The sequence below is a fragment of the Canis lupus genome, chromosome 2, assembly GCF_003254725.2.
Source record: "Canis lupus dingo isolate Sandy chromosome 2, ASM325472v2, whole genome shotgun sequence".
NCBI lineage: Eukaryota > Metazoa > Chordata > Mammalia > Carnivora > Canidae > Canis > Canis lupus.
In genome coordinates this window covers 49917133-49941354 of record NC_064244.1, presented here as the reverse complement: position 1 = coordinate 49941354, position 24222 = coordinate 49917133, and the positions used below count along the sequence as shown (strand labels likewise).

Sequence of the window (24222 nt, the reverse complement as noted above, 5' to 3'; positions counted from 1 at the left end):
ACTCAACCAAAATAACTATGTTTGGCAGAATGGGGCATCACCACCACTTGGTGGCAGTATTATAAAAAATTTAGGATTAAGTTTTCAGGAATGAATAAATTGCTTGGGTGATGTCAAGACATCTAAAATAGTAAGTAAAGGTAAATGTCACAGTGAAAAGTCATTTTATGTCTAAGTTCTGCTTTATAAAAGGAGGACATAATATTAAAGTAGCATAACTTGGGGGCGCCAGGGGTGGCTCAGTCAGTGGCTCAGGTCATGACCCTGGGGTGGGTCCTGGGGCTCCCTGCTCAGCCAGGAGTCTGCTTCTCCCTCTGCTCCCACCAGCCCCCCGCCAAAGTCATGCATGCACTCTCTCCCTTTATCAAATAAATAAATAAATAAAAATCTTAAAAAAAAAAAGTAGTACAACTTGGTACATTAATCCATCTCACAGGTTTGTGGTACAAAATGGATAAAGGAAGTAATCCTGTTTGTCAACAGAAGGAAAAGTGTAAGTTTAGGTTGAAACATAAGAATGTGAATTCCCTAAATAGGTCTGTTGAACATGCTCCTCCTTTAACTACTTATTCTTCTTTAACTTCAAGAATGGAAATAAGAAGCCATGGTTCTTAATAGTTATGAAGTCAGGAGGGAAAGTGAAGAAGAAATGAAATCAATAGAAGACTTAGAACTCATTTTATTGCTCAAACTCCTACTAATTACTCCATTATTAGCTACTAAAAGTTTTACTTAACATACACTTTTTCTCAATGGTCTATTTAGTAAGGTAAAGAAAGATACTATTATTTGAGGACAGAAAATTTGAATGTAGCTACATGAGGAAAATAATGTGAAAATAGTAAATGAACCTGTATATAAAAATAAGGACTGAAATACTACTTTATTCTCATACTTAAACACCAGGTGTAATACTCATTTAAATGTGACTTACCTAGAACTACAGAGCTATTTCTAAATCTTTAATAAACTACAACTTGCTATTTATTTAGTGAAATTTTACTTACTTCTACTTACTCTTTTTAACAATGATTAAAAGGCAAAATTATTTGGCACAAAACACAAACCCAAGAAAAGAAAGGAAGTGGTACATTATTATGAGATCCTGGTATCCTTTCTTAGTGGATCCAAAGAAACATGAAGGCAGATTATGTACCATAATTTTTTAAAAACCTAAGGAACATATGCATACAATTCTCGTTACTCAATATGGTTTTGAGTAATTACATATAAGGAGTACTGTTTGCCCAAATTTAGTCCATTTCAGTTTATTATCTCCTAGGATGAGAAATACTACAAGGAAAACCATAGGCAGAGTTTTAAAAAAGGACTTTTAATGAAAAATATAAAAACATAATCTTGCATCCTTGAAACATGATTTGTATGTCCAACAAGTCCTAAGAACTTCCTAATGTAAAATAAACCTATTTGATATATGTGTATTTTTATTTACATATACAATGAAACAAACCTTATTTTACTTGACAGTAATATTTATGATGCTGACATCCTCATAGGGCTTATCTGTTTTGGGATTGACTTTGACATTGGAGATCCTTTGTACAACTTCCATTCCTTTAGTCACTCGTCCAAACACTGTGTGCTTATTATCAAGCCAAGGCTGCAATGGAGGAGAAATGGAAAATCTTGGAAAACTCAGATTTCCTAAATCACACCCTCTGGGTGAGCAAATTAAAGAGAATTTAAATTTATGCTTCATTTAAAAAATTTAATTAAAAGGATATACAGTTAATTTCATTTAGCAGCTTTTAAGAATGATTTCCATGTTTATACGAAAAAATATAAAAGCACAGTATACTGTTTAATTATATTTCTGCATCTTTCAGACCAAAGGGAGCTGTAAGATATTTGCTAAAGGTAAGTGTCTCTGCACAGCTTAACGAGTTATGGCTCAGGTTTTAGAACTTCTCTGCAGGAATCCTCCCTGCATTAAGTAAGAGGCAGTCTGGAACTGTTTAAGCAGCACGTACTTTCATCTTAGACATGGGAGCTCAAATGCTAGCTCTGCTGCTTACTTGATCTCTGACAACTTAAATCATATCTCACTGTTCATTTCCTCATCTATTTTTTAAAACTGGGTATAATAATACTAGAATTTTTGTGAATACTACATGGGACTTTGTGCCTGATAGTAATTATAAATATTTTTCATTGCATGGTGTTTAATTTCAAACAGTATAATAAGTTGTATCATTCTGTGTAAGTGCAGAGCAAGAAAGCTCAATATTCTTATACTGTATTTTATCAAAAATACAGTGCCATTGATTATGGGCTGCATTCTGATTTCAGAGATATAAGAATATATATAAAGGTCTTAAAATTGAGAATTCATATACTCTAATTTCCCCCCACTCTAAAGATAAGGAAAAAGGCCCCGAAGTGAAGTAATTTGTTTTCTATTGTACAATTAGTATTGGCAAAGTTGACTTAAACTCAAGTGTCCTTAGTTACAAAAAGTATAGTTTTACAAAGTAAAATCTGATTTGTTCGGTAATTTTACATTTTCTCCTTTAAATTGTTTTCATTTTTATATTCTGGCAGATATAAATAATGGTAGAAAATAGTGCAGCTCTCTTCCACTGAATTCATTTTTACATCGTAAACTATGAATCTGTGGCTTACAGACAATGCTGTTCTACTTACCGTTGGTACTACTGTTATGAAAAACTGGGATCCATTAGTATTTGATCCAGCGTTGGCCATGCTGAGCGTATATGGTCTGTCATGTCGTAATGTTGAATGAAATTCGTCTTCAAATTCTCCTCCCCATATGCTTTCTCCTCCCATACCAGTACCTGTTGGGTCTCCTGTCTGAATCATGAAGCCCTTAACAAGAAGTACACAAAAAACATATTACACTGTTCTTTTCTATTTTTTTTTTTAAGATTTTATTTATTCATGAGAGACCGAGAGAGAGAGAGAGAGAGAGAGAGAGAGAGGCAGAGACACAGGCAGAGGGAGAAGCAGGCTCCCTTCAGGGAGCCCGATGTGGGACTCGATCCCAGGACCCCGGGACCATGCCCTGGGCTGAAGCCAGACGCTCAACTGCTGAGCCACCCAGGTGTCCCTACTTTACTTTGGAAGATAAATTTCCTCCGCTTACACACTACCTTGTTTCAGTGACTGAAACAAAATTGCAAAGGTCTCCTCATTGATAGACATGTACTGGCATTCTCAATAATCCAATTAAAAACAATGAATATTTTAAGTTTTATATCTGTATAGTGTGGTAGGTTTTACAGAATTGCCCCACTTTACTCTCTTCCCTTTCCCTCAACACTGTGGATTGCCTGGTTCACTAATTCTTCTAATTCACTAATTCTTTCAGGCACCCACCCCACCACCCCCCTCAAACCTGGTTATTCTTCCTGTCATTTCTCCTGCCATTTCTGACCTGCCAGTAACCAAGAGCTACACTACAGCCCATCCATTTTATGGAACCCTGCTCAACAAAATCCTGGGCCAAGTTCTTTCTGACTTCAGGTTTTAATGATGGTTCTCCAATTTTACTGTTATGTGCTGCCGAAGCAAGCACTTAATGATGGTTCTCAAAGACTAAGTGGCATCACGTTTCTTCTATTATTTAAAATCTTATCTTTTAGATCTACACCTTATCTAGTCACCAAGTAACCTTAGCTATTGGTTTTATCTAAGCATGACCTTTTTACTCAGTATGTGACCCTGGTTTTAGCTGTTGACAAAATACTGATGCAATGTTTCTAAAAAGGTACCAAGTTACTATTCCTGCACTTGATTCTAGATCTGATGTTCATGACCATCCATTTTTCTTTTGGCTTCCATAGTCCATTTTTCCTATTCATTTCTAATAAACTGATCATTGGGAGACAAAGAAGATTCCTTAGGCTTAAAATTACTGGTTTTGCAAAAACTATTCCTGAAATGACATAAATTTTGTGTCAACTTAGGGAGCCTGGGTGGCTCAGTCACTTAAGCATCTGACTCCTGGATTTGGCTGAGGTCATGCATGATCTTAGGCTCCTGGGATCAAGCCCAGCATCAGGCTCTGAACTCAACGGGGAGTCCGCATGAAGATTCTCTCCCTCTGACCCTTCCCCTGCTCTCTCTCTCTCTCTCAAATAGATAAATAAATCTTTAAAAAATTTCTTGTATAACTTACCTTAATTATACGGTGAAATGTATGTCCATTATAATAACCATTTCTGCTATGAACACAGAAGTTTTCCACTGTCTTAGGGCACCTAGTAAGACATATGTTAAAATATAAAATCTGTTCAAAAAAAAAAAAAATCTATTCAGAGCATCTTAAGACAGTTTTCTTTGCAGTTGTGCTTCTTAATGGTGTTTTCAGTATCTTCTGAAACTCTCAGGAGTCATTTTTCATAATGTCTTCTATTTTTTTTAAATATTTTTTATTCATGAGAGACAGAGAGAGAGAGAGAGGCAGAGACACAGGCAGAGAGAAGCAGACTCCATGCAGGGAGCCCGACATGGGACTCGATCCTGGGTCTCCAGGATCAGGCAGGCCCTGGGCTGAAGGTGGCACTAAACCACTGAGCCACCCGGGTAGCCCACATAACCTCTTCTAATCTCAGGATAAGCAAAAGTTGAAAGAGCATACAAACCATAGTATATTCATATTGTTTAATTCATTATCTTTAGATCATGATTGCTTATTATATTTGAGCTTGACAGTATTTAAATTTCAAAGTCATTTAGCAGGTTAAAAAATACAACTACAGCACCTTAAGGTGTATATATGTTCACTGCATATATAAAAGTTCACTGAACCCATATAGTGGGTTCAGTTCTTGGGAAAGATAATTCCCTTATACAAAGAATGTTATGGTACACTAACACCATTCCTGACTAAGCATTTACTCTCTGAAATATCTCCCAAATTTAATTAACTTTAAATGACAATCACAAAGTATGAAGCTTTCCAAATAATGTTAATCAATCTCATGTGATGATTTAATAAGGTACATTATCATGTAATAGCTCTTAGAGCTGGGAATAGAAGGGAGATACAAAAGATAATTGCACGAAGTACATTAGGGGACAGGCTTAATAGCTGCATGGAGGTTCTGAGTACCTAAAATGAGATGGTCCAGGTGTCTAGAGCTGCTTAGTTCTTTGTTCATTACCACGGCAGATATAAAACATATCCAAAATAAGTACTTTTAAGTAAAGGTGTTGTAAAAGATGTCACCTTTTGGATCAAGAATAGCGAGATATTCTACTGTATCTGGCATTCCATGTTCATCTTGCAAAATTTTAAACTGTCCAGAATACTTTTCTTTTTTCAATTCAATGGCCTTATGTTTTTTGTTGGAACTTTTCAAACATATAAGGATAACACTGGGACTAAAGAAGAGGTTGTGGATGTCTAGCAAATGACAGGGGAAAAAATTATCCTCCCCTTAAGGATTTGCTTTGAGGGTAAAGCCAATTATAACAAGTGAGTCACAAAATCTAGTTGGGATGTGTTATTAATGGTAATATATCACTTATAGTTTACATTCAGCACTTTCATAGCCATGTTTCATATTCACAATAATAAACCTATGAAATGTGTGTGTGTGTGTGTGTGTGTGTGTGTATATATATATATAAAATTATCCCATTTTCTAGAGGAACAGTTATCAGAAAACTAAAGGTAGATGTTCTTTCAAACACTTCTTCAAAATTTCTCAAGTTGGAATAATTTAAGGTTGCACGGTTTCTTAAAACATATTTACATTGATGTTTATCTAAGACAACGAAAATAGTACATACTCAACAGGAAAAAGTTTGATGTGGAAAACTAAAGGTAGATGTTCTTTCAAACACTTCAATTCTTTAAAATTTCTCAAGTTGGAATAATTTAAGGTTGCACGGTTTCTTAAAACAGAAATATTTACATCGATGTTTATCTAAGACAACGAAAATAGTACATACTCAACAGGAAAAAGTTTGATGTGGATGTCTCCCATACTTGTGTGGATAATGGCACTGTCTGAAACTCGTTTAGGTCCTTCAGCTTGAGTAGCTGCCATGACTTCTTCTTTAGAAGGTTTCTCATTAAAAACATCTCTGTCAGAATCTGCACTTTTTGTATCTTCTGGTTCTCGTTTGGTAAACTCACAAGAAAAGAGAGTGAATGAATTAAATTTTCATCTGGTTAAAATTTATCAACAATAAAAATTTAATTACTATTTGTGATGTTTGAGAAAAGAAAATTCACATCAGAGTAAAACCTTATTTTAGGAATCACTTCCTATTACAGGATGTGTAACGCAGTTATTTTTACACTTGTCTAATAAGAAAATAATCCATTTAATGAAGATGTATGTATGATTTCAAATGGGGTTAAATTTCTTTTTGGATACACATTTAACAAGATACAGTTTTCTGGGATAGCTTTCTGCTTCTGCCTGGTATTACATCATAACCTGTCACCTGCTGCTTACTTTTCACTATTTAGATTTCCTGGGTTTGAATTCTAGCTCCGCTACTTAGTAGTTTACACAATTTGGGAAAGTAAATTCATTTCTTCCTTTTAAATAGGGATAAGAGGGCAGCCCCGGTGGCCCATCTGTTTAGCGCTGCCTTCAGTCCAGGGCATGATCCTAGAGACCCAGAATCAAGTCCTGGGTTGGGCTCCCTGCAGGGAGCCTGCTTCTCCCTCTGCCTGTGTCTCTGCCTCTCTCTCTCTCTCTCATGAATAAATAAATGAAATCTTTAAAAAATAATAATAGATAAATAGGGATAATAATAACTACCTCAAAATAGTACCTATTGTGAAGATTAAATTAAGGGATATAAAATGTTGAGAGAATTAGAGAACAGTGCCCAACATGTAGAAGGTACTATACACCTATTAATAATTGTTATTATTTCAATAAGCAGAATTTTGAGTGAAGTAGAAATTTCAGGATACCTTAGGATATTGGGAAAACTGAAAGAAACTTTTCAATTGTTGAAACTTTGGATTAGGGAAACCTAGGTGGCTCAGCGGTTTAGCGCCTGCCTTTGGCCCAGGGCATGATCCTGGGTCCCGGGATCGAGCCTGCTTCTCCCTCTGCCTGTGTCCCTGCCTCTCTGTCTCTGTGTCTCTCCTGAATAAATAAATAAAATCTTTTTTTAAAAAAGAAAAGTTTGGATGGGATAAACTTTTATTTCCTACATTTATCAATCAATAAATAAGCTGAATAGCATCATAGTTGCTTACAATACATCAGATGAAAGAATGAGTATGCTATAATGAGCCAGACACTTTACCAAACCTTGTGAATAGTGAAGAAAATACAATGCCCTGTACTTGAGAATTTTATATTAAGGAGGAGATGACAGGGTCAGAGATTTTAAAAAAAGGGAATTATTCCAAAGACTGTGACACACACTGCACAAGCAGACATACCTACTCAGACTTGATGTCAAGAGAAGGCTGCCAATTTGAGACCTAGTAAAAGCAGGGACTGGGGACAGGTGTGTGACGGGCAGAAGTAACAGCTTGTGTAAATGCACTGAGGTATAAAAAAAGGACAATTAACTACTGCAAAGGAGTTCAAGTTCAGCACAGTGTAGCAAACGAACTAAAAATGAAGAAAGATAGGTAGAAGAGCCAGGTGAGAGCTGACGAGCCATTAAAGGATTTTAGGCAAAGAAATTGCCAAATTTGGGACTTAGAAAGTCTCTGACTGCAGTGTGGAGTCAAGATGTGGATGTCTCCCATACTTGGGAGAGAATGAGAATGGTAGGGTAGAGGTCTTCATATTTGAGATTTTTCTGCTTGGCTCAATGGTTAGGACACTGCTACTTTTAGCTGCTTGGTAGTTTGATTCTGAGCCCAATGTTAGTTAATAGGAGAAGTACTTGCAGTGCAGTAGAAAAAAGGAATTCCTCGGGAATACACACTTTTCAAGTAGCATTATTACAAGGGAGTTAAAAGGTAATAAAAAGAAATGTGCTTAGAGGAGGCAGTGTGCAAGTTCAGGGGAGATAAATTATGTTTCAGAATAAAAGATGAAAAATAATCCTTTTCAGGAGAATTTTAAAAGCCCATAGTGAAAACTATTTTGGATGCAATTATTACCGTAACCACTTACTTCCTAACATCTTAGACAACACAAATAGTTTTAGAAGCCAGGTTGAAAAAATTTCAAAACAGGAGGGAAAACAGTACAAATTCAAGTCCTAGTTAAAAATTCTACAATATTAACATTTTAAGATGGTATTCTGGTTGTTTAGAAAGTCTGCTATTATTGCCAACATTCTCTCCAGTTGAAAGCACAAGCTAAGAAAATAAAGCTCCAACCAAATTGGAAGAATTAAGGTCTATTTCCTAGTATTTCCGCATACCATATAAAATCTGTTCTTTTTGAAAGATGTACAAACTATTGTTGGGTCAGCTTGAATATTCTGAAGAACGGGGTTTTCAGATGCTTTCATTTCTATGGTAGTTGCAGCACGATGTTTTTTAGCTATTCCCTGGAACAAAGCCAACTGCATCACTCTGATATTTTCTTGCTTGCCTAAGATGCGCACACACCTGGAAAACACAACGTTTTATACAATAAAATTATCAGAATGAACTCCAATTATAAAACCTTTATAGTTAAAAGGTAGGAATCAACTATCCTTAATCCTTTACCTTTGTATAAAAGAATAAGTGAAAGTTTTAAAAAAAAGTGTTTCTCTATCTCTCTCCCCCCAAAACAGTGACTTTAAATTGGTAAGTGGCTGGAATTTTCAGGTTAAAAAAATACAATCATTCAGTCATATAGTTTTAACCTATCTCTATTATTTTAATCTTTCTGCAAGCCTTCAAAGATTCTATACTGCCAAGAACTACAATATAAATTTGTTTACATGTGAGAATGCACAGCACTAGATTTTTTTTTTTCCCTTTAAAATATACTTGAAGTTCTTTTCATTTACATTCAGTGATAGTATCTGATTGTAGCTATTTTCTACTAAAACTAAATGGACTGTTTACACAAAAGGCTTATTGTGGTTTCATGCATTTTAACTTCTGATTTTATGTCTAGCAGGATGTAATGCTGAATTCTGTGGTTAAAATATTTGGCAACATTTAACATGAACCAGGCTAATTTAAATCAATAAGCAAAAGAGAGATTGAAACTTGTTAAAAAAAAAAAACCAACTTGAAACTATGCATATCTTTTTTCCATTTCTTCTACAAACACGAGTGGAAACTTTTTACATAAGATTATAAACAACCAAAAGACCACAGAAAAATCCAGTCAAAACATTTGGTTAAGTTTAGACATTTGGGACCATTCCACTTGTCTTGGAACAAACAAAACTCCCATTGTTTCCCTGAAGGAGGAAATGGTCCCCCATAAATGAATGCACTTTTAAAAAACATGTTAAAGCTTACCGGTTTGTTTCTACATTTATAACTTTAATGCCTAGCATTGTTCCATACAGCACGAAGTGTCCAGTTTCATCAAAAACTATGTTAATTAATCTTACTGCATCCACCTTCTCCAACTCACGTTCGACAGCCATTCGTCGGCCAAATTCCATGTCGGGTAGCTGTTGCCTCATCTGCTGCAGTTCAGTAAACATCTAGGAAGCAAACCATTTATTAATAAAAAAGCTACATGATAAAGGGAATGACAATTTAAATAGTAGTGCAGTATACATTAAGAGCCACTGAAAGTTTGTGTACTTAAGTGTTATTTTAAGGTGGAATCTATGGGATCCCTGGGTGGCGCAGCGGTTTGGCGCCTGCCTTTGGCCCAGGGCGCGATCCTGGAGACCCGGGATCGAATCCCACATCGGGCTCCCTGGTGCATGGAGCCTGCTTCTCCCTCTGCCTGTGTCTCTGCCTCTCTCTCTCTCTCTCTCTCTCTCATAAATAAATAAAAATTAAAAAAAAAAAAAAAAAAAAAGAACTGTGTTAAGGTGGAATCTATTAAAAAATAAATTATTATAGTATTAAAAAATAGTATTTACACTAACTGGTTCTAATTACAAAAAAGTTAATATACCTACTGTTTTCTCTTTTTAAACTGTATCTGCTGCCTTTTATAAGCCACAGACTAGTACCTTCCAAGAGAAATATAAAGCAAACCACACATATAATTTTAAATTTTCAATTAGCTACTTAAACAAGAAAAGAAACAGGTGAAATTAGTCTTAATAATGTTTTATTCGACCCAACATATCCTAAATATAATCATTTAAACTTTAAGCAATATTAAAAAATTGAGATGAGGTGCCTGGCTGGCTTCAGTTGGTAGAGGATGTGACTCTTGATCTCAGGGTTTCAAGTTCTAGCCCCATGATGGGTGTAGAGATTACTTAAAATCTTAAAAAAAAAAATGAGATATATCACATTCTATATTTCTATTAGGTCTTTTAAATCCTGTGTGTATTCTATACTTTCACCCATCTCAGTTTGGACTAGCCACATATCAAGTCCTCAACACCCACATGTGGCTAGTGGCTATTATACTGGACAATGCAACTATAGACAGGGATCATGGGCCTGACATAATGTAAAAAGCACTCAATTGTTGTTGAATGAATTAATTCGTATTATTTCACTAATTTATAACAATTTCATTACATTTTAGAAAATGTTTCAAGTTATTTTTACAGAAAGCCCACACAGATTATTATTAGGTAAATGTGTCTTCGTGTAGATGAATATTTTTATGAGTGCTCTGTAGTTTTGATATTTGGTTTTCTTATCTTCAGAAAAGATATTATTATTAAAAGATATTATTTAAAATAATTTTCATAAAGGTTTACATCATAATTATTATGTATTATCATACCACAGGCTTCCCCAAAATATGATCTTTCATTCAGTTTTCCAGACATTTAGGGCATCAAGCAGCAGAATTCAAAAGTAGCTCTCCATTGGAGATGAAAAGGAACGAGGCTTATGTCCAGTCTAATTTTTTTTATGCCTGTATTAACTGGAAATCCCGTTCTTCTAGATACGGAAAGAACAACAATGTACATAACTCCAAAAAACAAAAGGAGGTATGTGTATTAGGGAACAACATGAAGCAAAGGTCTTATAGGTCAGATAAAAAGCCTGGTGATTAAAAAAGCCTACTCATTAGGATTTCTTGTCTCCAGTCTCTGGGACTGATAAGTGGTTTTTTTTTTTAATTTTTTTTTAATTTTTTAAGATTTTATTTATTTGTTCATGAGAGACAGAGAGAGAGAGAGGCAGAGACACAGGCAGAGGGAGAAGCAGGCTCCACACAGGGAGCCCTACGCGGGACTCAATCCCGGGTCTAGAGGATCACACCTTGAGCTGCAGGTGGCGCTAAACCACTGCGCCACCCAGGGATCCCGGTAATTGCTTATTCTTATGCCACAAATAGCCTAGATACTGGACTACATTTTTGTAGCAATTATTTTGTTAGAAGATTCATTTTCTTTCTTTCTCTTTCCCTCTCTTTTCTTTTCTTTCTCTTTCTTTCTCTTTCTTTCCTTTCTTTTCTTTCTTTCTTTCTTTCTTTCTTTCTTTCTTTCTTTCTTTCTTTCTTTCTTTCTTTTTTTTTTATTTGAGAGAGAGTGAAAGTGAGAGAGATCACAGAGGGAGAGGAAGATGGAGAAGCACACTGGCCCCTGAGCAGGGAGCCCAATACGGGCCTCAATCCCAAGATCATGAACTCAACTGAAGGCAGATACCTAACCGATTGAGCCACCCGAGTTTCCTGAGAAGATTCATTTTCAGGACTTAAAAGATTTGTAAATAGCCCTCTGCCTGTATATGAGTGTTTCATAAGTGTTAATCCAACCTGATAAGTACATTGGTATCTTTTTACATATTCTAGCCTTAATACCAGAGCCTCTGTGATACACAATTCAGCTATATGCAGCTCATGCATATCTTATTAACTGTGAGATTCCATACATTTACTACTCACTAGCATTCTAACTAATGTACTTGGCTTTTTTTTTTTTTTTTTTTGGTAATCTCTCAAATTCTGAATCTCAACCTCTGTCAATAAGCTTTACTACTGACTACTCTTATCATCTGAGCCCTTTGACTTTGACAAATGTTGAAGACAACAATGAAGAAATAAGAGTGGACTGAACAGCTGAGAGTATTCGTGTTAAGAGATTTATATCCAGAGACTGTGTTTTTAAATATTTCTTTTTCTAAGGAATCTCCGAGGAGCTGCAAGCTGGTAGAGAGCCTTTAAGTTATATTTAAACTAGTATGTAGTTACTGGCCACCATTAAAAAAGAACCCATCACAAAAAAGTTTTCTCCTTTCCTTAAAAGTATACTGGAAAGCTATTCTCTTCCACCAAGAAAATGAGTCATGAGGAAGACTTGACCAGCAAGCAGATCTTCACATTTGTCTGGATTCATACTACTTCAGGCAGATAATCCACCCAACTTATTGCCCCTTGCCAACCAACAAGAGTGTCACTAATAAGAATAATAGAATTTGAGACCTTAATGTAGGGAATGTAATACAAATTGGTCCCTACTAAGACTATAGAATTGACACTGTCATACAATAAATGTTACTGCTATAAAGGTTCAACCCACAGACTCTTAGAGGACTCAACATACCATTAGTAGTTAGAGAACACTTGAGGAAAACCGGTGATGAGACCCACATTTCCACAAAAAAGTTAACTTTGCATGGATAGAAACTCTTATTCTACAACCACATGCTTTAACGAGTTCTCGGTAACTAATTATGTGTCAAGTAGAATGCTGGAGATACAAACATGAACCGAAACAGATAAGGGATCAGAGATCACGTAAGTTTAATCTATGAGGGGTTGGATATGTACTAGTCTAAAGTAAGACCATACCAAATGCTCTAAGAGAAAATAAACAGAGCAGTATTGAGTCACATTAAAAAAGCTGTCCTAAGGGCTCAGTTAAGCAGCCAACTCTTGGTTTTGGCTTAGGTTGTGACCTCATGGGTGGTGAGAGCCCCCGAATCAGGCTCCATGCTGAGCAAGGGTAGCGTCTTCTTGAAGATTTTCTCCCTCTGTCCCTACCCCCTCCAGCTCAAGGTGTGCTTTAGTCTCTCTCACTCTCTCTAAAATAAATAAATCTTAAAAAAAAAAAAAAAAGTCCTATATTAGATAAACAGTGAATTTCTACAGGGAGTGACCCTTTCAATATGATTTGAAGCATGAGTTCAACAGGTAATGGAATCGGGGAGGGGTGACTCCAGGTAGCAGGTAAAGCATATGAAAAGGCTCTTTGGTGGGAGCATGTTCAAGAAACTGAAAGAAGGCCTAAACGGCTAGAGTAAGAGGTAGGGAGGAAGGTGATTTACAGTAGGCTAAAGTGGTAGGCAAAGGCCACAATGAGGCAGGCCATGAATTTGGCCTTGATCCTAGGAACAACAAGTCACTAAAAGGTTCAAAAATGACATGATCAGACACGCACTTTAAAGAAACTTCTCTGAGTACAGCAAGGAAAACAGATTAGGAAGAAGCCAGAACATAGGCAGTAGGCATGAGGTAGTCCAGGCAAAAGATCATGAGCTATGGTAGTGACAGCTGTGCTAAAAGGAAATGGATAAATTTAAAGCATATTGAGAAAGTCAAATTGACAGGATTCGTGATGAATTAAAAAGAGGGGTAAGGAAAAAGTTATGAAGATAAGGATGACTTCAGGTTTCTGGTTTGTGCAAAAAAATGGATTTGGTGCCATTCATGTAGACAGCAAAACAAAACAAAACAAAATGACAACAACAAAACAAAAAAGATGATAGCACCAGCTCTGCTCGTAATAGAAAGCTGGAAAAATCAATTTGGGAATAGTCATAGAACAGGCACGAGTGAACAGGGTTAAGAGAAGGGTGCCTAGGGTGAGTTTTGAGAAGATTCAGAAGATGAACTTAGAAACAAAACTAAACTAGAAACACAGTCACTATGAATACATGAATAATTGGCTCAAAAGATATCATATCATAAACCTAAGGAATAACACTGAAAGCAGACAGCTGGATAACATCTTCAATGTGCTAAAAGAAAACAATCATCAATGTAAATATCTACATCCTGAAAAAATATCTTTTAAGAAATAGGACAAAATAAAGACATTTAGAAAAAAATATTCATTAAATTTATATTGCACTTACACTTAGTGATTCATCGAAGACTCTCATGAGTTTTCCAGTCAAAAATCTGAAAATTCTAACTTTTCTATCAGAACCAATAGTAGCTATTTTCTTCCCATCAGGTGAAAAACATATGCTGGTTGGATAAGCCTTGCACTTGGCAAATTCATATAAATCTGTGTCAGTTTTATATTCCCAGTTCACATTTTTGGGGAATTTATATTCATGAGGAGGCCCAGTCCAGTATTCAATCATTCCAGATTTATCAGAAGACACTATTGCTTTGTAAACTGCATTCAGCCGTATCTGAGTAAGAGGTGACGTATGGAGTTTGTCAAAAATATGAAGTGGCTGGTTGTCTCCTCGACCATCATAAATAAAAATTTTTCCTGTGCTCTTCTCAGAAGCAGCAACTGAAGATATGGCATCCCCTGGGCAATAGATCCACTCACACTGTCCAGGAAAATAGCTAAAATATTTAAGAATCAAGGGAGAAAAAGAGTTAGATACAAGTAAGCATCCTTATCCGCCCTCACCACCAAAAAAAAATCCTGGCCAAGGGATGCCTGGGTAGCTTGGCAGCTTGGCACCTGCCATCGGCCCAAGGCATGGTCCTGGAGTCCCGGGATCAAGTCCCACGTCGAGCTCCCTGCAAAGAGCCTGCTTCTCTCTCTGCCTGTGTCTTTGCCTCTTTCTCTGTATCTGTCATGAAATTAAAAAAAAAAAAAAAAAAAAATCCTGGCCAATGATTTAGCTAGTTTTGGATTCCGTGCTCAAAAGTAGCAGAGATAGAAAATGGAGAGGAACAGCTAAGAAAAGCTATCAATTTTTCTCTTTCTGATCTCATTAATGTAATGGTAATAACTTCTGAGGATTTATCAGACCACAAAGAGAAGTGCATGTTAACAGATCATTTACTTCTCTTGGGTAGACAAGAAAACCTAAACAAATCTGAGCCTTAAAATATTCCAAGACAGGGATCCCTGGGTGGCGCAGCGGTTTGGCGCCTGCCTTTGGCCCAGGGCGCGATCCTGGAGACCTGGGATCGAATCCCACATCGGGCTCCCTGTGCATGGAGCCTGCTTCTCCCTCTGCCTGTGTCTCTGCCTCTCTCTCTCTCTCTCTCTCTGTGACTATCATACACAAATAAATAAAAATTTAAAAAAAAAAAAATATTCCAAGACATTGTCTTTTGGACCTCTGTCTATATCTTAGTCTATATATAACTTACTTTTAAAAACAGGTTAGCATGTAATAGTGTACTTGATAAATCCGTTCTTGAAATGTTTAAAATCAAAATATTTTAGCTATGACTGTGATCAAAAGAAAAACATTTTGATATCACATTCTCATTAGTAACTTGATCTTAAAACTATAAAGTTGGAACATGCCACCTGATGAACAAAGTGTAAAAAAATTGGACAGATTTCATCAATACACCAAACTTACACGCTCAAATGAGTGTTGTCTCTTTCTAGGCAGTTTGAGAAGTTAAACAGGTATTCCAATGTTGGTGTTGATGCTCAAAACTTTTTCGGGACTTCTCTTTTAGAATTTCTAGCAGAACTTTAGAAAAAACCCAAAACATTCTTTCTATATCCTCAAAGGTGGCAAAGGTTCAACATTTATGAATAGATTTAATTTTTAAAAACAGCTAAAGTGTAGGTAAACAAAGCAGAAATAGGACAAATAACCAAAAGATACTTCCATTTCTAGTCAAAAATAAGTTCTGACCATAAGTAATGAGACTGATTTCCGTTAGTGGCTCATAAACTGGTTTTGAAGCAAATTCCAAAAGAAATCCTGTTATGTAATGAACTGTTGTTCTTCTCCCTCCACCATTCATATGTTGCAGTTACCCAAGGTGATCCTATCTGGAGATAATTAGGAGGGAATTAAAGTTGAATGACATCATAAATGTGGGGCCCTAATTCCATAGGCCTGTGGCCTTCTGAGAAGGGAAAGAGCAAGATACCATTCCTCACTACATCCTGACCCCAAGAGTCCTCACCACAAATTAAACCCCACTGGAACCTTGATCTTGCACTTTCCAGCCGCCAGACTCAGAAAATAAATTTCTACTGTTTAAGCCTCTTAGCTTACAGTCTTTTGTAATGGCAGTCTGACCTAAGACAAGTCCCAAAACTTTTTGACGATGCTATGACTTTCAGGTTGACATTCACTTAGATGTATATAAATTAGTATGGTATCTAGGAAAGACATGCTTAAAATATTCCTCTCATTCCTGTACAATCTAACCACATAGTTTGGGTATCGATATAATTTAAAATCACCAACAAATCACCTCAATTCCAAAATGTACATAAGCCTTATAGGGCACAATACATATAACTGCAATAAACACAGCAAGGAAGTTAATTCTAAATACCAGTATATCAGACATGATGGATCCTTGTTAATTCATTAAGTAACATTAAATGGATATAATTAATTCTTGTTATGATGCTGTTTAAAAATTAATGACAAAACCACAACAGAATGATTGACAATGATTAAAATGACAAAACCACAGAGGAAGCCTCAAAATAGAACATAACAAGGATTCATGTATTATTTTCCCAAGCAATATTCAAAGGCACATTTTTAATAGAATGGCAATATATTCTGTTTAGAAATATCTACAAAATGACGTTTAAAAATTTCACTAAGTTAAAAAAATATATACTTTAAAAGACTCACCCAAGCTTCAGCATATTGATCATGTCAAAGTTCACTACATCAAACACCTTCATTGCTTTATCATCACCCACAGAACAGAACAATGCTCCCTCAGAGCTAACTGCAATACTCTCAATAACTCCTATTTAAATAAATCAAATTAAAACACTCTAGTAAATACCAATGAAACAAATATACATAATTCAAAGAAAAAAAAAAGCATTTTAAAAGAAACTTTAACCAATACAATTTAAGAGAGGCACACAAACACAAACACAAAGTGAAATTCTTACCCAGGTGACTACGAAAATGTTTAACAAATTCAATTCCCTCTTCTATTTTCTTCCAGAACTTAACGTGTCCATCATGACTGGCAGTAATAATAAAGTCTGTCCTGCATATATAAAATTATAAAAGTTAACTTGTAAAACAGATTTATGAATTACTTAGTACTCTCAAAGCAATCATTCTTGAGACTCTCTTTCAAAATAGGACTTTTAAAAGATATCTTCCTTTATGAAGACCACTATTGCAAATTTTGTAGTTTTGTTGTGAATATCATTAATAGTTGCTGTGTTACTAATTTTAATCCCAAGAACTGAAATCAGAAATGAACTAGCACTGGACATTAAAAAAAAGAAAAGAAATTTCACCAGAAATCACTAGACCATGAGGGCTCTTTAATGCTAAAATCACCCTATAGGCAGTGTTTTCACAAGGAAAATGCACTAGTTTTCAGAAGTTGATAAAACATTAAATCTCAATGTATCATTTCTGTATATGCAAAGTTCAACGTATTTTTTTTAATAAATTCTTTATTTATTTTTTTAAATTTTTATTTATTTATGATAGTCACACAGAGAGAGAGAGGCAGAGACATAGGCAGAGGGAGAAGCAGGCTCCATGCACCGGGAGCCCGACGTGGGACTCGATCCCGGGTCTCCAGGATCGTGCCCTGGGCCAAAGGCAGGCGCCAAACCGCTGTGCCACCCAGGGATCCCTCAACGTATGTTTATTTTGTATCGAAAAGATTTTATACAGAATAGTCTCCCTTGTAAGGTATATAAAAATAGAAACCATTTATTGAAACCTAGAATACATCAGGTACTTCACACATATTCTCTTGAATGCATTTGTTGTATGAAAGAATATATAGGTCTTTATTGAACTCAAACTATTACAGAACCTGTGACGTTAAGCAGAAATCCACAGTATCCTAGTTACTGCCACAAATCCTGCTTAATACTGAAGCATTTTTATAAAACAAATTTTTCAGAAAAAAATTAAAAAGACGTGATAGACTTACTTGGTGCATACCACATGGGTGATAACATCTCTATGCATGTAACTGCGTTCATACATAGATGCACTGGGGAGATTTTCAAGATAGACTCTTTCAAACTCTAGAACTGAGAAGAAAAAAGAAAAATGTCTTTTTAACTGGAACTATATACTATTTTGAATTTTAAGATTTTCTCCATTCTATTATGTATTTTCTTCTAGATTTTCTTAAATTTCTCTCAACTCATATGTAGCAGAAAAAAAAATTCAGTGCCTATTATATCCCTTGTAAGGTGATAGCACCGTTATTTAGTCATGACAGGTTCTCAGGTATTATATAGAAGCTTAAAAAACTGTCCCCAGCACTTAAGAACTGAGTGATTGATTCTAGCTTCATATGAAGGTTCCATTAAAAACAAAAATCTTAAGTTTCATGGAAAGTATTACAACCATTTTTCTAACCATGTAGAGCCAATTATTACTTCTAATTTAAATAAGTAACAAGAGGCCAGTGGCCACTTATATCTGTTTATCTGTAAGGCACTAATCCTCTTTGAAGTCACTGATACTGGAATTAGAGCAGGTAAACATGATAAAACACTAAATAGATTTTTAGAGCTGAGAAAATCATGGAGTTCTCAATTTTTTTCCAGGGGTAAAACACTTGTAACTGTTAATCCGAGGAAATACTGATTACAAGAGCTATGAACAATTTTACAAGCAAAAATGGACATTATATGTGTATCTAATAAAATAGTCCAATGACAGCCAAACAGGACTGTAAAAAGTTGCTACATTAACTATGGGATGTTTCCTAGTTTTTCATAACTAATGTATAGCAGACTCAAAGTTATGCACAAAGAACTGCTTTTTCCTTCATTTTTAGTAACGGAAACTCCCATTTTTATATGGGGATCTTGACACCCAGCTGTAAGAGGACATTTCTCATCTCCGGAGTTAGGTGTGACCATGTGTCAATGAGATGTGCCCGCGAAGGAGTGTCCTTCAAAAGGTGTTCTTCTCTTCCTCAGTCCTACAACTTAGAACTGGGATAACAGCACTATTACTTTAATAACCACTCAGGACAAAGATGAGGGCCATATCCTACTGATGTTTAGGGCAGAGAGCTGGAAAGAGCCTAGGTCCCTTTGGAGCCTCTATACCAATCCTAGACTGTTTACTTTGGGACTCTTTTTACACATGAAAGCAGCACACCTCTTTTTTAATATCATTGACATTTTGGGTCTTTATGTAATATGTAGCTAATATAATCCTATCTGATACACAGATAGATTGTTTTGTTGTTTACTTGTTGAAAAGCTATTCAACAATGAATATTCAACAACGAATCTATTTAATAGGTATTTACTCAAAACAAAATAGGTTACAAGGCACATGGGCATGAAGAACATATAATTCCGTCTTTGAGAAACCATTCATTTAATTAAAGGTTGTGTCATATAATAATTTATAATGTCTGCATATAAATGAATACAAAAATCCAGTGTCCAAAGAACATGTTAAACAGGATGGTTCTAATTCTAGAAATACATTATAGAACACCTGTCATTTAATTTTTTTTAAAGATTTTAAGTAATCTCTACACCCAACATGGGGCTTGAATTTACAATCTTGAGATCAAGAGTCACATGTTCTACCAATTGAGTCAGCCAGGTGCCCCACTCCTGTCTTTTTAGATAAAATCTTCAAAGATATTTTTCTAACGTTTCTTTTTTTTTTTAAGATTTTGTTCATTCATGAGAGACAGAGAGAGAGGCAGAGATACAGGCAGAGGGAGAAGCAGGCTCCATGCAGGGAGCCCGATGGGTGACTAGATCCCAGGACCTAGGATCACACCTTGAGCTGAAGGCAGGCGCTAAACCACTGAGCTCCCCAGGCATCTAATATTTCATACGTTTTTAAATTTCATTTTTTTCTTCAAACTCAACACTATTGATTGGGTTAAATACAATGAGCATCTTAAGGGCAAACATTTTCACACCTAATTATTTTTCTCTGTCTCAAACTAAATTAAGTCTTGTAAGATCTGTGTCTCAATACTAGTACCAGCACTTTTTTTTCTTTTTCCATGAGAAAAAACATACAGAAATATTTTAATGCAACAATAAGAGCATTAACTTTGTCATATTCGTTCATTTAATAGATACTAATTGAACACTTGCTACACGCAAAGCACTGTGGCAGGCACTGAAGCAAAGTAGGAATGGACTTTGTTTTGACAGTGGAGAAAAACATTTCAACCATGTGAATAATGGTAAAATGTAGGAAGTTACTATGGAAATTTTTAAGAGAAAGACCTAGGGAACCCTGGGTGGCGCAGCGGTTTAGCGCCTGCCTTTGGCCCAGGGCGCGATCCTGGAGACCCGGAATCGAGTCCCACATCCGGCTCCCGGTGCATGGAGCCTGCTTCTCCCTCTATGTCTCTGCCTCTCTCTCTCTCTCTCTCTGTGACTATCATAAATAAATAAAAATTAAAAAAAAAAAAAGACCTAACAGTTAAAAAAAAAAAAAAAAGATAATATGGAACGCCTGGGTCGCTCAGTGGTTGAGCACCTGCCTTCGGCTCAGGCCGTGACCGCGGGGTCACGAGATCGGAGTCCGCATTGGGCTCCCTGCAGGGAGCCTGCTTCTCCCTCTGCCTGTGTCTCTGCCTCTCTGTGTCTCATGGATAAATAAAATACATTGTAAAAAATAAAAAAGATAATTTGCTTTAAAGGTGTCAATCAATGTACAATGTTCAAAAAAGTTGCGTCTTCAAAATTTGGATGCATGACCTTTGAAGGCTGCCTGTAAATTCAGCTATTAAATATTACCGGCAGTTATGATCAATGTTTTGTTTTCTTTTTAAGAAATTTTTATTTTATTTTTTAATTTTTTTTAGAAACCCAGCCTGGCCTGGAGAAGTCACAGGCTTCCCAGAGGGGTTGATTGCGAAAGATGGATGCTAAAGTTGAGCAAGTTAGCCGAGTGAAAATTATTTCGGGTACACACCATCATATCCTGGTAGGCTGCCAAATAAGATAAAAAAAAAAAAAAAAAAAAAAAAAAGAGCATGCCCCCATTCTCAAGTGTTTTAATACGGCTGGAGTAGAGAGTAAGTCAGACACACACAAAGTCAGGACAGAGAAGCAGCGGAAACGCGCGGGCGAGGTCAGGAGAGATCCTATCACGACGCAAGTCACGGTAGGGAGTTCGGACCTTGTTTTGAAGATAACGAGGAATCGGTCCAGGGCGCGAAGCCGAGAGAGTGATAAAGGAAGATCGGACCCTTCAGGAACATCGTGTTTTAATGGCCCTAACATGCTTACGACAAGCCGTTTTATTACAACAACGCTGGAAATAAACATTCAACCTCTGTCCCTCCCCGCTCTTTTGGTTCGACGAAAACTTGGGTCACTGCTCCGAGCAAGGAGGAAAACCCTTCGGGCCTTGGGGAATCCTAGGGCTCGAAAACCACAGACCGCTGGTTTTAGGTGAAAAAAAATCTGCGATCCGGGGAACTCCGGTGACTCTCAGGGGTCCGAAGACCCGGCCCTGGCAGGGTCAGGATCAAAATCCTGCGGACCTTCCCGCCACAATCCACTCTCGAGAGGCACAGACCTCCGCCCCCCGCCCCGCCCCCCGCGCCCCAACACACAGCATCCCTGAGCTACACGGCCTTCCGGAAAGCCGGGCACAGATTCCGGCCTGGGCTGCCCGCCGTCTGGGACGCCACGACACCGCCCGGCTCGTGGCCGAGGAGCGGCCTGCGTGAGCCTTAGCATCCGCCGCAACACGTTCTCCCAACGCACCCTGAGGAGCGCCGTCCGCGGTTAACAGAGAGACGTTGCGCTCAGCCCAAGTCGTGCGAGTACAGGGAGGCCAGACATCAGAAGACGACCCTCGGTTCTGAGGGTGCAACGCCCCGCAACCAAACAGCATCTGCGGCTGCGGGCGGCCCCGCCAGCTCCGGGTCGGGGGCCCGCCGATTCCAGCTCGCCCTGGGCCTATGTCTCCAGCTACCTTTCCTCTTCTTGGCCAGCGTCGCCTCTACAGGTAAAGGCCCGACCCAGCGCTCCTCATCTTCCTCTTCGTTCTCCTGGGCCACCGCCACTACCACTGTCAGCTCTCTCTCGCTGCGTTCCGTTTTCTCCGGTTCCTCCGGCTCCCGGCGCCTTCGCCTCCGCAGCTGCGAATCGCCACCACCTTCCGACGCCATAGTGGCCGGAACGTCAGAAAAGGCGCGACAACGCGACGCACAGCCCTCCCGCCAATCGTCACGGCGGCGCAGCTCGCGCGTCACCGGCCGAGCGAGCCCCGGGATTGGCTGAGGTGGGTAAGCGCGGGTCCAATCAGCGAGCAGCGCGCGCAAGGGGCGCGGGGCCGAGCGGACCGGGAGACGCGGAGGCTGCGCTGGGGTAAGAGCGGGGCGCGGGCAGAGAGCACCTGGACGCTTAGAAACCTCCGCCGGGCCTCGCAGGTGGCCGCTGGGGCCCCGCTGCTGGGACCCTTACCTCGGCGGGAGTTGTCTACCCGGCGTCCAGCCCTAGGAGCAGCCCCGCCCTCCAGCCCGGGTCAGGGGAAGATGCCCGGGGAGCCGGGAATTGAGGCAGCCGGTTAGCTTGCGGGCCTGCCTTCGAGCTCCCGAGCTGTGTTGTCTGAGCTGCTCGATTGTCCCACACGGCGAAGAGGTGGTGAGCGCTTCTTACTGGTTTCCCGGGAGAGAGAGACAGAGGGAGGGAGAACGGGGCAGCCGGGCCAAGGAACCGAGGTGCCCCTGCTGGGACCCTTCACCCTTCCGCCATCAGCCTGGTCTTCGTGGCCTTCCGGACTTCTTAAAAAAAAAAAAAAAAAAGTAAACAAAAAGGAAGGAAGGGAGAAAGGAAGAAAAAAATCGTGAAAGACACGTAACGTGATAACATGTACCGTTTTTTTATGCCCCCTTAAAATTGAGGTCTAATTGATGCATGACATAATGCAGTTGACCTTTGGTTGTTTTTTTAAGATTTTATTTATTTATTCATGAGAGACACACAGAGCAAGGCAGAGACACAGGCAGAGGGAGAAGCAGGCTCCACGCAGGGAGCCCGACGCGGGACTCGATGCTGGGACTCCGGGGTCACGCCCTGGGCTGAAGGCAGACGCTCAACCACTGAGCCACCCCGGGACTGCCCTGAGGTTGACCTTTGAGCGAGGGATGGATGGGCAGAGTGGTTAGGGGCGCAGAACCCCACCCCCCGTCCCCGCCCAGTGGGAAATCTGCCTATAGTTTTGACACCCCCCCCCCCAAAAAAAAGCTTTACCAATACTGTTGGTCCAAAACCTTACCCATAACATAATCTGTTAACACATATTTTTTGTGTGTGCGTATTGTATACTCTTATTTTCTCCTCCATAATGTCAAGCTGGAGACAAAATCATTAAAATCCTAAAGGAAGAAATCTACATTTATGTGTATATATTGGGGAGAGAAAAGATCCTTGTGTAAGTGGACCAGTGCAGTTAGTTCAGTATTGTGTGGTTCAGGTGTCAGCCGTGTTCGTTTCAGGTGGACAACGTGATGATTGGCTATTTATTTATTTATTTATTTTGTCTCTACTTTTCAAAATCCCCATTTTTTCGTATTAACTTCGCTTCCCTGGTCTGTATCAATATTTTCTTTTGGAGGACGAGAAAGGAACTCAAGGTGGAACTTGATTCTTTACCATGGTGGAGAGCTCAGAGTACATGTATTTTCAAAAAGAGCTCTAGTAGTGAGGGGTTAGCAAGACATGGCATTCAACCTAAGTCGCAAGGTTGTAGAAATTAGTGGTAAGGAGTGTTTAAATCAATTAGGTTAGGTGTGTGCCTGCTACCGCATTTTTCTTGCTCTGGAAGATCCATGTTTTTGTAAAAATGCAAAACCATACTTTTGAAACCATGCCCCGCACCTAGAAGTAAACTTTTGTTGTGTAAAAAAAAAGAAAAATTCAAAAGATTTCAAAAGATTCAAAAAAAATCTTCAAAAAGATTTCAAAATGATGGCCACAGCAAGTCTAGGGAATAGTGAACAGCAGTCACCGTGACAGAGAATTTTTTTTTTCTTTCCCCTGCGAGGAGAGCTTTTGAGGTCTCCTGTCTTAGAAACTTTCAAACGCAGTATTAACCATAGTCACTCTGCTGCACGTCAGGTTGTCGTGACTTACTGT

At 38.2% G+C, this 24222-nt stretch overlaps 2 protein-coding genes across 7 annotated transcripts in view; one reads left to right on the top strand and one right to left on the bottom strand.

Annotated features, from left to right (window-relative positions):
- Positions 1–1314: 1314 nt before the first annotated feature.
- Positions 1315–22253, bottom strand: PPWD1 (peptidylprolyl isomerase domain and WD repeat containing 1). Of its 4 annotated transcripts, none has more exons than XM_025448407.3 (11): positions 22058–22253; positions 18060–18162; positions 17047–17147; positions 16775–16895; positions 14096–14543; positions 9386–9576; positions 8344–8533; positions 5941–6122; positions 4160–4241; positions 2665–2847; positions 1315–1621 (listed from the first exon to the last, which is right to left on the bottom strand). In XM_025448407.3, exons 1-11 carry the CDS (start codon positions 22251–22253, stop codon positions 1478–1480), a joined length of 1941 nt encoding a protein of 646 aa, XP_025304192.1. In that variant the 3' UTR covers positions 1315–1477. The 4 variants fall into 4 exon arrangements, with proteins under 4 accessions (XP_025304192.1, XP_025304193.1, XP_048959215.1 ...); XM_025448408.3 differs by lacking the exon at positions 22058–22253 and adding an exon at positions 21847–21981; XM_049103258.1 differs by lacking the exon at positions 18060–18162 and having other exon boundaries at positions 22058–22197.
- The window catches only part of CENPK (centromere protein K), a 37731-nt gene continuing 35738 nt past the window's right edge, over positions 22230–24222 (top strand). Inside the window, exon 1 of one of the 3 annotated variants that reach the window (XM_049103326.1) lies at positions 22230–22366. The gene's annotated coding sequence lies outside the window, so the exon portion shown is untranslated. Of the gene's footprint in view, positions 22729–24222 lie in introns of all 3 variants that reach the window. The other 2 variants (XM_025448426.3, XM_025448425.2) reach the window with 2 other exon arrangements.

Excerpts from the sequence above, each read along its gene's own strand:
- PPWD1 (XM_025448407.3), bottom strand. The coding sequence starts at position 22,253 with ATGGCGTCGGAAGGTGGTGGCGATTCGCAGCTGCGGAGGCGAAGGCGC. Across the intron at positions 14,544-16,774 it reads ATCAATATGCTGAAGCTTGG|CTATTTTCCTGGACAGTGTG; the intron begins GTGAGTCTTTTA and ends TAAATATTTTAG. Across the intron at positions 6,123-8,343 it reads AAAAGAACAGATTTTATATG|TTTACCAAACGAGAACCAGA; the intron begins GTATGCGGAAAT and ends TTTTCTTGTGAG.